The 14,673-nt window shown below is 45.4% G+C and overlaps 1 protein-coding gene across 1 annotated transcript; it reads right to left on the bottom strand.

Moving 5' to 3' along the window:
• Nucleotides 1–8,046: 8,046 nt before the first annotated feature.
• On the bottom strand, nucleotides 8,047–13,076 carry SHISA3 (shisa family member 3). The gene is made up of 2 exons (XM_053402840.1): nucleotides 12,758–13,076; nucleotides 8,047–8,993 (listed from the first exon to the last, which is right to left on the bottom strand). The coding sequence occupies exons 1-2, from the start codon at nucleotides 13,059–13,061 to the stop codon at nucleotides 8,548–8,550; spliced, it is 750 nt and encodes a 249-aa protein (XP_053258815.1). The 5' UTR covers nucleotides 13,062–13,076; the 3' UTR covers nucleotides 8,047–8,547.
• Nucleotides 13,077–14,673: the final 1,597 nt, after the last annotated feature.

The following is a 14,673-nucleotide window of genomic DNA, read 5'->3' as shown; positions in this document are numbered from 1 at the left end:
TGCCTAAGAATATGTAGACTTTTAAAAGCATGCAACATGAACATACCAGTGTAAAACAATCAGAAACCAACATTTAGAAGAGGTAAGAAAAAACAAGCTACAGCATTAAAAAGTCAGTGCTGCTATAAAAGTAAAATACAAATGGATATATCTTCAAAATAAAAATAGTATGCATATTCCTTAAGGATTTCCTTTAGGCAATGAAGAAAATGTAAGCAAAGAAGAAGAAGAAATGAGGAACTACATTGTCTCCAGAGTCCTACATTAGTGCAATACAATGTAAACACTGGAGCTTATCCTGGCAATGAAAGTGCCCCTCCAGAAAGAAAGTTATTACTGGAGCTGCACAACAGAGAAACAGGTACCAAGTTTGAACAAAATTATCCGTCGGAGCCATTCCTGGCTTTCTTGCATTCTTGAATAAGCTGATCATCAAGTGCTAATTCCAAATTCTACCAGTATGCAGTACAAGCCCCCCTGAAAACAGCAAACCACTTACTACAATTGATTGGTAACCGCAACTTGCTTTTGCCTGACAGTTCTAACGCACCCTGGAAGTTACAAGTGATTTAGCTGGGGTTCTGTTGAGATTTGTTTTATTATTATTCACATGTGCTTAAAGAATTGCAATGTTTGGCCAGTGTCCCAAGCCCACTCCACCCCAAGTCATTGCTCTGCTTACTGGGGACTGCTCTTGGAAGCCGAGCTCTATTATCTGGGCTCGCAGGGAATTCTCCATTTGCCCACTTCATGCTGTGCTCTGGGTACCACAGCAATTTTAAAAGAGCGTGGCTGCTGAAAGGAGCAGAGAACGCAGCAGTTGTTCAGCTGTCCAACAAGGAACAAACATCAACTTCCTGGTCAGAAGGAAGGTGGTAGGTCTCCCCCCCCCCCAATTTTTTTTAATTCATTTTATAACACAAATAAAAAACACAGACAGAAAAGACAAACAATACAAACAAATTCGTCATATCCTTATTTTTCTAAACATTGTTAACTTGGTTTCCCCAAGTCCCAACTATCTGATTTTCATTTTACTTCATCTTTAGCAGTTTACATATACAGTGGTACCTCGGGTTAAGTACTTAATTCGTTCCGGAAGTCCGTTCTTAATCTGAAACTGTTCTTAACCTAAAGCACCACTTTAGCTAATGGGGCCTCCTGCTGCCGCCGCGCTGCTGGAGCACGATTTCTATTCTTATCCTGAAACAAAGTTCTTAACCTGAAGCACTATTTCTGGGTTAGCGGAGTCTGTAACCTGAAGCGTATGCAACCTGAAGCGTATGTAACCCGAGGTACCACTGTATCATAAATTCTAACCATCTTTTTTTAAAATTATACTTAAAATAACTTCACATTTTATCACTTACAAATAATACTATTTTAAAATACCCTATATTCTACTTCTAACCCTACAGCCTATAGCCACTTCCAAAGCTATACTAAGGTTTAAATATTAACATATTTTTTCAAATATTCCTTGAACTTCTTCCAGTCTTCCACCGTCTCGTCTCTCTGGTCTCAGAGTCTCCCGGTCAGTTCGGCAAGTTCCATATAGTCCATCGTCTTCATGTGCCATTCTTCGATAGTTGGTAAAGCTTGTTTCTTCCAATTCTTCGCTAATAATATTCTCGCAGCTGTTGTGGCATACAGGAAAAAAGTAACACCCTTTTTGGGGATTTCACCCCCCACTATACCAAGTAAAAAGGCTTCTGGTTTTTTAGTAAATGTGTTTTTCAACACTTTTTTCAATTCATTATAAATCCTTTCCCAGAAGTCCTTTACGTGGAAGGTGGTAGGTCTCCTGGACCAGCATCTGCATTGTATCCCTCACTGAGGGCAAGGAAGCGAGTTCATGAGTGGAACCCGCACTGGAGGCCTCTCTGGCTGCCATCTTTGATTTGTCTCGAGAGATCTGCTGAGGGGAGCACCTACATCATGCCCAGCTTTGAAATGCCCTGCCTGGTTTCTCTGGAGATGGGCAGCCTTACCCCAAGTTCCTTAAGCGGCTGAATGAGGAAGTAGTTGGGGATCTAACCTGATGCTCCAATCAGGGATAAAGTGGATGGGGTGGTTCAGCTCATCCTCATCTTCGTCTTCATCACCCCCTCATCCCAGCCACTCCTCTGAGGAGCCCTGGGAGGAAGTGCAGGCCATGATGAAGCCACATGATGGACAGCTTCTTAGAAAGCAGAGACATCACCTTGCCAACAAAGGTCCGTATAGTTAAAGCTATGGTTTTCCCCGTAGTGATGTATGGAAGTGAGAGCTGGACCATAAAGAAGGCTGATCGCCGAAGAATTGATGCTTTTGAATTATGGTGCTGGAGGAGACTCTTGAGTGTCCCATGAACTGCAAGAAGATCAAACCTATCCATTCTTTTAAAAATGAGCCCTGAGTGCTGACTGGAAGGACAGATCCTGAAGCTGAGGCTCCAATACTTTGGCCACCTCATGAGAAGACTCCCTGGAAAAGACCCTGATGTTGGGAAAGATGGAGGGCACAAGGAGACAGGACGAGATGGTTGGACAGTGTTCTCGAAGCTACCAGCATGAGTTTGACCAAACTGCGGGAGGCAGTGGAAGACAGGAGTGCCTGGCGTGCTCTGGTCCATGGGGTCACAAAGAGTCGGACATGACTAAACAACAAATATTCCCACAGAGCCAGGAAGAACCTCAAGGACCCTGGGCATGAGCGAAGTAGGACCATTGCCCCCACATAGGAGCCAACTCCTAAGGGCCAAGGTCCCTTCAGCCCCCCAATAAAATATTTGAGCCCCCCTCCGCAAGTTGATGGGCTTTGCCATTCAAATGGTGTGTGTGTGCTGTGTCATGTGATCAGTTATGTGGGGCAAGGCTTTCCTGCCCCCCCCCCCCGCATATTTTATTCAGGTTGGCATCTGTGGTCCCTCAGACCAGGCCCAATGGCACAGGGCCCAAAACCTCTCTCTCCTTCAGGCAGAAAGGAAGAAGCAAAACAGTTGGGTCTGCACAGCCCTCCGAGTCTGAATTTGAGCCAGATATGGAGAGGAGATGGCTGCCAGGTTATAAAACTTCTCTCTTTGTCCGTCTGTTATCTGACATCTGTCACCCAATATTGGGAATGTCATCAACTGAGCATTGCTTTAGTCTAAATCTGCTAAAATCCAAAGGTCCGTTCCACTTCCTAGTGGGGAGGAGTTGCGGTGGACCACATGGCCACCCACTCTCCCCCAGGGGCGGGGGACGAAGTCCCGCGTTGCCCTGGGGACCCTGGCCACATCAACAATCAGCCAGCCAATCCGCTGGCTGGTGGGGGCGTGACCAGGACCATTCAATCAGAGGCGCTAGCCAGAGGGCTTCCTCTTGGCTCGCGCCCTCAATCTCCCGCCCTCCCTCTTTTTTCTCTTTTTTTGCAGGTTTTCGTTGGCCTTGCTGTGGACTTTGGTTGGTCGCCGTTAAGGGGCCTGGTAGGATTTTTTTCACTTGGCAAATTGGCACTGGCCACTTGGTTTTCGCCTACCTCGTAGCAATCGTCACAACTTTGTAAGGTTTTGCGGTTAGGCGTTGTTTGACCTTATGATGGGGGAGGGGAGGTGTGGCCATCACTTGCCCCTCTGAGCTTAAGGGTATTCCATTAAAGGAATCTGGGGGTGTGGATCTTGTCCGAAGTCCGGGGCGGGGCTAGGACCATGACACAACCCCATTGGGAACACCTGGGGGAGCTCGAGTTGGTCTGCATCGACGGGGCTCCCCCTTCTGGCGGTTTACCCTTACCAGACTCCCTGCGCAACGGGCAGGAGTCAGATATAGTCAGGTCCATTCAGTGCCTAAGCCAATACTGCTCACATTCTGTAATCAATAAAGTTGTGGCCAAAATTTGCCCAATAACCTTAAGCTAATATCTGTGTCCTGGTGTGTTTTATTCCTCAATGAGGGGTGATTGCGGGGTCTAGACATGCAGCTAGTTATATAGCAGAAGCAAAATGCTCTCAAATAACAACAGCTTGGTTTTTGATTTGCTTTTACTCAAAGTAAAAAGAAAATCCTCTCAGGTATCTTCTATGGCTCTCAAGCATCTTCTATGGCCAAGTCCACAGGTGAACAACTCATTGAGAATTTCAGGATTTGTTTAATGATTGTCACTCACCAACTGCAATCCTAAACGATTAAGACACAGCTTGTGTGGATTCAGTGGTATAGCATTAAGTTCACCCTGTTGTAACAACTATTTGTCCAGTTCTGGTATAGGACTGGGTAGTTGAGATTAGTTTCTCAAAGAATTGTCAAAGCTCTAAGATCGGTGTCTACCTGTATAAGGGAGAATTCTTGTAAGTTAATATATAGATGGCGTTTAACACTGTTAAGATACAGGTACATTAACAAAACATCCTCGCCAATGCTTTGGAGAGGGTGTAACACAGTTGGTAGAACATCCCACATTTGGTTATGTGAACCTGCGCGGTCAGAGTATCTGCAGAAGCAAGCAATATTACAAACCAACATTTCCAGTGTAATCCAAATCTGGGTTTATAGACAATATTCAAAGAAGACCAGCTCAATTTACGATACAAGGAACCTTTTCTTTTAGTGGTGGCATGCTCTGAACAGCAAATGTGATGTGGAGGACTTCGCTGAAATTCAGCACACTTTTCTGAAATTATCTTATGAATGTTCCAATGAGTGGCATCCAACGAGTTTACAAACAAGGTTTGGGCGGGACTTGATAAATTGATTGTCTCTTCCGGGAGGAAGGCAGAAGGGGCACTTCTTTGTTGTGTTTATATTTGTTTAAAATTAATAATAATAATAATAATAATAATAATAATAATAAATGGGGGGGGGAGAAGTGTCAATGCTCAAACCCAGACTCTTTAGTAGAAAGTCCTGTTGCTAGTGCCATCTGTGCGAGAAGAACCATGCTTGATCAGTGCTGATGGCATATCCCTTTGTTCACAGGTGTTTACCTTCCAAAACTCATATTGAAAAAGATCTAGAGCCGAATCCTGGGTCAAACTAAAGCTCTTCTTTTGCATGTCAGCCACAGAAGCTTATCGGAAATGCAAGTAAAAATCCAGAGGAACCTTGTGGAAGAGGCATGCAAGACACTTCTGAAGGACGTTCTCCAGCTTCTGTTCCTGCCCCCCAAACACCAGCATCTAACTTCACCTCTTGACACGTCACTTTGAAGGGTCACCTGACCCTCAGAGACAACTTTGCAGGTGATATCAGGAACTGCCGGAGGAAGGAAAGGCTGTAGAAATCCTCTTGGGACACTGGGTTCCCGAGCTCTACATAGTGGTGTGTGTTTATTCTTGATCAGACTGAGGGCTAAAGGAAATGAGACATGTTTATTTGTATTTTGGTTAAGCCAGGGATGGGGAAGTTTCTTGGCCCAGCAGGCCTCACCTTTAAATCCCTCCAAAACCCACAGGCCAGCTCTGATACTTGTCCATCACCTGGTGTCATGAGGTGACTGTTAAGTGGGAGGTCCTGCCCATCTATCAAAGTTGACCTGAGGGTGGGGTGGGGAGGGTCTGCTTTGACAGTGCATTCCCTTTGAAGCAGCACCCATCAGGATTGAGTCCTCTCCTCACTAGTCGATGAGCAATGGGTTCAATCCTGCTAGCTCCAGGGGTCTGCATCACAGCACGTTTCCCACAGGCGAGAAAAAACCAACTGCACAAACAATATGGATAACCCCACATCCAGGTCATGCTCAGCCCTATATTTACACACGGGGAAATGGAAATGCCAAACTACTTCTGGCACACTGAATTTAAGTAGCTAGAATCAAAAAATTGAAAAATCGTTATCAGTGCAGAAATGTATGTTTCACCCGTTTCCTGTTATGAGTGGTATTCAACTATGCTTCACTCACAGCAGACCTACGGAGATTAACAGGCCTAACTTAGTCCTGTTCATTTATTTCAATGGGTCTACTTTGAGGAAAACTACCCTATATTTCTGCGTCTCCACCCCCTTCGTTCTGCCCGGACACTGAGGTCCAGCTCTGAGGGCCTTCTGGCGGCTCCCTTACTGCAAGAAGTGAGGTTACAGGGAATCAGGCAGAGGGCCTTCTCGATAGTGGCACCCGCCCTGTGGAACGCCCTCCCATTAGATATCAAGGAAATAAACAACTATCTGACTTTTAGAAGACATCTGAAGGCAACCCTGTTTAGGGAAGTTTTTAATGTTTGGTGTTTTATTGTGTTTTTAATATTCTGCTGGGAACCGCCCAGAGTGGCTGGGGAAACCCAGTCACATGGGCAGGGTATAAATAATAAATTGTTGTTGTTGTTAGCATTAAAAACAGGAAATCATTACTTTAATTGGCTACTCAACAGATTCAGAGGTGTATTCAAAAACACAACAGTGTTTGCAGTTGGACAAAACTCCGCCACATTTGTTATAACGGAGCTTGCTTCTACATATATTCTTAAATTAAAAACACATTGCTTTACCTGGGCTCCTTTGGGAGGAAAAGGGAGGATAAAAAATTTAAAAACAACAAAAGATTTCTTAAAATTAAGATGCAGCACAAGAGATGGGAAACCTGCAGTTCTCCAGCTGTTGTTCAACTCCAACTCCCATAAGCCCCAACCAGCATGGCCAGTAGTCAGGGATGATGGGAGCTGCAGTCTAGGAACTTTGGGGGGGCAAAGGTCAGCCACCCCCAGTGTAAATAGTTTACACACCTGTTAATTTTGATTTCTGACCATTTTAAGTTGTGCAAAAAGTTTTCATGTACTCTCAGCAGGCCAATAAATTCAGCAGTCTTACAGGCCATTTTGCCAATTCAGAAATATAAGCAATTGTAGGAAAGTAAACTAGTTATGCTAGTGGGAGCCAGCATAATGTGTTCCACTAGTGCCATGGGGGTTTCCCTCCTCCCCACAAGCTCCATAAACAGCTCTGTGGGGGTCAGGAGAACCCCCAAAACAGCTCCCAAGGGGCGGAGAGGGGATATTGCTCTATCTCTCTGCTGGCCTAATGGAACAGTCTCCCTAGTGCGACTCTGAATTCCACCCCATGTTTCCATTAATTCAAAACATAAACATATTGGACAACCAAAATATTGTTTCAGCCGTGGAGCGTTTTATTGGGAGAAAACCTGTGACTACAAAACATTGTCAAGCTTGTCAATACATTTTAAGTTACAGTTCTTAAACATTATTTTAGATAGTGCGGATTTTACAAAATAAAACTTTTATTTACCCAGCTTTGTCTTCTAAGTCACAGGACAAAAACTCAATAAATAGGCAAGGCTACTTCAGCATTTTAATGTTTTATACGCTGCACATTTGTGAAATTACTGTATAGCTTTTAGATGTTATTACAACTTATTCTCCTGACTGTGAGAAATTTTGTACAAACTCTTAGTTAAAGCTTGCATATTAGTGAAATACCCAGCAATCTCATCACATGTGAAACTGTCCTAGCACAACGGTCTATGCTATCACACATTCAAAACAGTGCATCACTTTTTTCCTGGCCCAACAAATGTTGGCATTGGTTAGTGTCTTTAATTCAGTGTTAAGATACCCTTTTTAAAATAAAAAATGGGGCTTATAATCATTAATTTTCTTTCATTTTATTATTGTTCTTTTAGTGACATGATCTTCCAATATCTATGAATAAAACTATTCCCTTTTTAATAAGTGAAACTAATTCTGGTGAATTTTTTAAGGTAAGCCTATATTTAAAACACACACAAAATGTAGGGCATGATGCAGTCAGATATCCCACTATCTGGAAATGATATATTTAAAGTTCACATCGAAACCATCACTAATGCTACCCATCGCCTAAATAAATTATCCAAACAATGTGGTTGTTTAATGTCTTGTTTTCCTTGTATCTGCCAGAACTCTGATCATATTAGATCACAGAAATCATAGAACTGTAGATTTGGAAGGGATCCTGAGGATCATCTAATCCACCCTCTTGCAAGGCAGGGATGTGCAGCTTTACTCACACATTGGTCAGGTGACACTTTCTGAATGCAGATATGCTCCAAATTGACATCAGTTGAGAATGTTCATTCTTTTACTCCAACAAGTCTAACATGTTTTAGACCAGTAAAGGTAAAGGGACCCCTGACCATTAGGCCCAGTCGTGGCCGACTCTGGGGTTGTGGCACTCATCTCGCTTTATTGGCCGAGGGAGCCGGCGTACAGCTTCCGGGTCATGTGGCCAGCATGACTAAGCCGCTTCTGGTGAACCAGAGCAGCGCACAGAAGCACCATTTACCTTCCCACCTGAGCGGTACCTATTTATCTACTTGTACTTTGATGTGCTTTTGAACTGCTAGGTTGGCAGGAGCAGGGACTGAACAACGGGAGCTCACCCCGTCATGGGGATTCGAACCCCCAACCTTCTGATCGGCAAGTCCTAGTACCAAACGAAAATTCCTGCAATAATTGACACTTTTTCTAAAGGGTAACTCACCCATTCACGTTATTTTCAGTTCCGTAAGCAGAGAACACCACAATGAAAACCACGTAACACAGGAGTCCATTGTGCTTCTTAGCGAAATCGCTGTTTCGAATGCTTCGCTCAGCTCTGGCTAAGTTTCCGGAACGCTCTTCCCAGTTAGAGACGGCTCGGAGTCCAGAGGATAGGAGAAATATGGTCCCGACACCAAAAACCCAGAGGGCTGAGAGAGGCTGACAGAGTGGCCCATTTGCAAGCAGCCTGGCGTGTAAGGTGGAGGTGAAGGTGCCGCTGTACAGCTAGACTCTGGCCTGGCAAATGAAAACTTGCCGAGAGAGCTGGCCGTGCAACTTGAGCTGGCGGCAGAGCTAGATTGCCTCGATGGAGTCCTTAAGCTAGTGGAGGTCAAGATCATTGGCAAAGTCTCCATCTGGTAGCTTCGGAGAGAAAACCGGATCGGCTGTGGCAGCGTTTGCTTCGGCCTTAAACACGTGCAGCAATAAACGGCGACAAAGGAGCCCACGAAAAGGAAGGCAAGGAATATTGATCCGACGATCAGGAATGGCACATAGACTGGTTCTGAGCGAGACAGGAAAAGTAAATTATGAACAGAATATAGCCAGGCTTTGTGCATTAGAAAATCATTGCTTATATTCTTCCGTTTTCGAACAAAGGGCTTCGCAAAGATGATGGCACAATAATCAGTCTTAATAGCATACCTGACACTAATTCTCTGGGTCACTCACTAATGGGTTGGAGCCAGACTAAATTAGTTCCACTTCGTTTCCAATCAAATCAATGGGACATAATTTAAGCTAAGATGAGCTTGTCCGATTGATTTTCATGATGCCTACGTTCAACAAACTGAGTCTGGATCCAACCCCAGCTAAAATTCTAACTGCAAGCATCTAAATTCTTCTTAGTCAGATCTCAACCAATTCCTGCACCAATCCATATTTTTTTTCTGGTCAGCCTCCACTTTCTACACATGGAACAAAAATCTCACTGGACAAGTTAAAAAAAAAAAAGTTTGCGATCAATGATTCCACCCTCTACTAGAATTCCCCAGTTAGTTCAAGCCGCCATTCTAACCCTGTATTTCCATTCAGGAAACTTTCCTTACTTGAAAGTTGTTTGCTGTTAGAAGAGTAACTATTTCCAACAATATTTTTTTCCACTTGGCATGTCTGAACCTACTTTGTCTACAGAATGCTTCCTTTTTCTTTGCTCCCCATTTCCTCTCCTTTCTGTTTAACACCGACCCTGATAAAAACCTTTGCGAAATTCACAAGGCTATCTCACCGCTTGTGGTTATTATTTTTAGATGGTCCTAAGAAAAGTACTGCACTAGAGAACCTGGCATAATTTTCTTATTTTCAAGAGTGAAGGAAGTGCTTTTGGTTTCCAGCAATTTCCCCCTCCATTATATGAAATGAACACGTACGTAAATTCCAAAACTGGAAATGTCTTAAACCAAAACGCTACAGCTCCAGAGCTCTAGAATGCCTTTTTATGAAGACAGTGAAATAAAGATTTTGTTGCAGAGTTAAGTCTGCAGTCCTGACAACTGCTGAACTCAGTGGAACTGGTGAATGGAGCTGCAAACCTAGGCACACTTTAACTTGGGAATAAGTCCCAACAAATCCATAGGAAGTCGGAGGAAAGATGCCCCAAATTTGGCTGCAAATAATTTGCTGGCTGTATTTGCAAACTTCTTCAATTTTTTTACAAGATGCAGAAAACGGGGCAGCAGGTGCACTGACTCAACAGGGATCCTGACTCTGAAAGGGATAGTAGAGCAATTCTGCTCTTTTGAATGTTAAGGTTACAGCTTTGTGCACAGTTACTTGTTACGGGAGCTTAGATCTGATGTCAATCTTTGTGATTTCAGTGGGGACTGTTCTATATTTTATTACTGTTTTGTGCTTGAGACTTTCTTTTCAAATTAGGTGGGGCAATTGGGTTTTTTCCTACAAAACATCAACAACGTGCTTTGGCACTACTAAGAACATAAGAAGAGCCTGCAGGATGAGGCCAATGGGCCACCTAGTCCAGCATCCTGTTCTCACAGTTGCCTGTGGGAAACCAGCTAGTAGTATTCAAACACAAGAACCCTCTTCCCTCCTGGTGGTTTCCAGCAACTGACATTCACAATGTGACCTGAATATTTTCCTATTTACCCAGTGATCCAATTCTGAAGATCTAGGAAAACAAAAAGGAAAGATAAAAGTTGCAATAATGTTGCATTGCATCTTCTTTTACTGCAGTATATTTGGGGTGGGCTTTAAAGGGATTCTATTTTATTTTATTGAAGTTGCTTTCCTGGACTGGACAGCAGCAAAGTTTATGATGGGTTGAAGGTTTTCTAATCCAAGTACTGACTGCCCAAGATAGCAGCTTTGAAAGTAGTAAGTCCATACTACGTACCTGAACAAGAAAAGTAGTGATCTCTCTGTAATATGTTTGTGTCCCATGAAAGGGCTGCTTTCTACCCCTTTTTAAAAGTCTAGGGAGTCAGTAAAGTTCTCCCAAGCATCGCCCATGAGCTCTGCTATTTATCTGCGACTCTGATCCTCTCTCAGCGGATTAAAAGCATGAAATAGAAAGGGGGAAAATGCTTGTCAGACTTTATATTTTTGAGGATTTACCAAGCCCACCTGCTTGGCTGGTGAATAACATTTTGAGCGCAATCGTGTGCAAGTTTACTCAGAAGTCCCACTGTGTCCAATGGGGCATACTCCTCTGTAAATGCACACAGAATTGCAGCGTTTGTCCCTTAATAACTGGTGAAAATAGCAGTGCCACACATGACCCCACATCTGATTTGGGGCAGATCCTGACCTCCTAGGATAGGTAGCAAATGGCCTTCACTTCTAGACAGAGTTTGACTTAAAGACACCCCCACTTAAAAAAATGAAAAACTTTTACAATGAATTCAGCTAATTAAACAGTCCTAAAATTTAGTTAAAGAAAGAATAGCTAAGCGCCAAGGACTATGCAATGTAGCGGCTTTTCTAAAACACCACAGTGAGCTTTTTGCTAGAAAAAGGCATCAGGGTTTTCTTAAGATTAAAGGTAACCCTGCAACAACTGCTAGAACGCTTTCCAGAAAGACAGGCGGATTTCAACGCTACCCAAACTCTCTTGGGAATAAAGTCCTGGGACTTCTGAGCAGCCACTCTCAGGGCTTGGCGTGAAAAATAAATTTAGCCCAGCAATTTTCCTTTCATCAAGGCATGCGGTGGGGACCCATACAGGAGGAATATTTAAGGCTGCCAACCTGCGCCCACTTTCTTCGCTCTAAGTTTCACAGAAATTTATGCCCAAGGAAATACACACATAAGCTGCCTGCTCTCCCTGAAGGTGCTTGTGGTTCCACACAGCCTAAAGGGCAGAATCGAAATGGGTGATTTGTAGTGGGATCCACAGGCACCAGGGCAGGAGGATTGGACTGCAAGGAGATACAACAGCCATCTTCCAACATCTAAACGGCTGCCCCATGGAGGACACAGCGAGCTTGTTTTCTCCTGCTACTAACCAAGGACTTCAATTTACAAGAAAGGAGATTCCAACTAAACATTAGAAGTAACTTTCGGACGGTATGAGCCGTTTGACAGGAGAACAGCCTCTCTTGGGAGGTGATGGGCACCCCTTCCTTGAAGGTTTTTAAGCCAAGGTTGGACGGCCACCTGTCATGGATAATCTAGTTGAAATTCTTGCATTGCAGAGGGCTGGACTAGACAACCCTCGGGGTTCCCTTCCAACTCTGCGATCCTAACACATCACATTGATTCCTGCAATCACAGAGGGTTCGACTAGATGACTCAGGATCCCTTCCAACTCTGCATTTCTTCCTGTATTGCACGGGGATGGACTAGATTATTATTATTATTATTATTACTATTAAATTTTATTTATACCCCGCCCTCCCCAGCCAAGACTGGGCTCAGGGCGGCTAACACCAGGTATAAAACAATTAATTGAAATACAACTTAAAAACAAGATTAAAACACAACATTCAAATGAAGACTCTCGGGATCCCTTCCAAGCCTGCATTTAGTCCTGCACTGCACGGAGGTGGACTAGATGACTTAGGAACCCCTCCAACTCTGCATTTAGTCCTGCAATCACAGAGGGTTCGACTAGATGACTCTCAGGATCCCTTCAATCTCTGCATTCAGTCCTTGCATTGCCCGGGGGTGGACTAGATGCCGCCCAGGGCGCCCTTTCCAACTCCGAGTCCGCGTTTCCTTGCCACCCGGGAACCCGCTTCTTTCCCCCGCAACCCAACCCCACTCCTCCCTCCCTCCTTCCCCGCCCGGCGGTTCCCGGCCGACACTCACGGGCGCTCCCGGCCGGCTGTTCCGCTTGCGCCGGGTCGTTGGTGCAGCCGCCCTGCTCGAGTCTCGCGCCGGCGTCGGCGCAGCAGTAGCGCAGGGCGCACGAGCCGCAGCAGATGGCGGCGTCGGGCGCGTCGAAGCGCTCGGGGCAGGCGAAGCCGGCCGAGTAGGCGCCGCGCGCGTCCACCCAGCCGTGGCAGTACTCGCCGCCGCCCAGCGCCGCCGCCACCGCCGGGCCGCCCCACCGCCCGGCCAGGCAGCAGCAGCAGCCCAGCGCCAGGCAGCGCAGCCACGCGCCCGGGCCCATGGCCGACCCTCGGGCGACTCCCGCTGCCCACCCCGAGGCGCCCCTGAGGAGGGAGAAGGCGGGGACGGCGCTCCGGGCCGCCGCCGGCCCCTCCCGCTCCTCCTCTCCCCGCCGAAGCCTCTGGGCCACCGGCGTCGAGGCTCCCCCTTCCGAGAGCGCCTCGGGGAGGGCTTCGCGCCCTTCTCGGGGATGGTGGTTTTCGCCTTGCCCTCCGGGGTACGTTAGAAGGGACCACGAGGGTCCTCTAGCCCAGTGGTTTCCAACCTTTTTTGGGGAGGGCCATGCCACACCTAAGCATCTCTAAAATCTTGATTGACACCCCCCCTACGTGACATATAGTGCTTATTATTCAAAAGTGAACTGTTCAAGTGGAGGAAGCCGAAAAAGCCGTTAACTGTTGATAACTCATTCTGGAATTGCCCCCCCCCTTAAAAATCAAATTGCCCCACGTTGGGAACCATGGCTCTAGCCCAACCCATTCTATGCTAACTGTTATTATGATGGTGCTTACATATACAGTGGTCCCTCGGGTTACATACGTTTCAGGTTACATACGCTTCAGGTTACATACGCTTCAGGTTACAGACTCCGCTAACCCAGAAATAGTACCTTGGGTTAAGAACTTTGCTTCAGGATGAGAACAGAAATTGTGCTCCGGTGGCATGGCAGCAGCAGGAGGCCCCATTAGCTAAAGTGGTGCTTCAGGTTAAGAACAGTTTCAGGTTAAGAACGGACCTCCAGAACTAATCAAGTACTTAACCCAAGGTACCACTGTATTATATACCCTGCCTTTTTCCTTGACGGGCTCAAGGCGGCTTACTAATTATTAAGAGAAAAGAGAACCGCTAACGACATGGATAATGATAACTTGAGGGTGTAATCGCAATAAGTAAATGTCATTCTTTCCAGCCAGCCTTTTAAGCAGACCCAAGCGTGTGAGAGCGGCAAGAAGGCCCATGGAGCCACCTGCTTCCCTTTCCCAAACAGGCCTTGAGGGCAGTGCAAGGGGGCGCAAAATAATAATAATTAATAACAACAACAACAAACAAACAAGGAATTGTCCCTATTGCCCAGGGGCAGTCCCGGATTTACGTATACTCCAACGTGAAAATAGGGGCGTCCTATTCCATCATCATCATCATACATTTATTATTTATATCCCCGCCTATCTGGCTTGGTTGCCCCGGCCACCCTGGGTGGCTTGCAACATATGTAAAAGCATAATAAACATGGAACATTTAAAGAACTTCCCTGTATAGGGCTGCCTTCCTATGTCTTCTAAAGGTTGTGTAGGTTACTTAACTCCTTGGCTTGGGAGGTCGCATAACTCCATACCCTCCAACAGTTCACCGATGAAAATAGGGACGTCCGATGGGAAAGCAGTCATTCTGGGATTAAATCAGAAACCGGGATGGCTTTTGTAAAGCTGGTACTGTTTCTGGGTAATAGGGACACTTGGAGGGTCTGTAATAATGACAATGGTGCCCACCTGATGCCCACTTGAGATGTGCTGGAACTGAGTTCCCGTGAGTTCCAGCTGGGGAAAAAACATCTTGCTACCTACATAGAAAACTGTAACTGAGGGTGTAATCGTTGTAAGTAAATGCAATTC

The sequence above is a fragment of the Podarcis raffonei genome, chromosome 9 (genome assembly GCF_027172205.1).
Source record: "Podarcis raffonei isolate rPodRaf1 chromosome 9, rPodRaf1.pri, whole genome shotgun sequence".
NCBI classification, from domain to species: Eukaryota; Metazoa; Chordata; class Lepidosauria; order Squamata; family Lacertidae; genus Podarcis; species Podarcis raffonei.
This window is presented reverse-complemented; position numbering and strand designations above follow the sequence as displayed.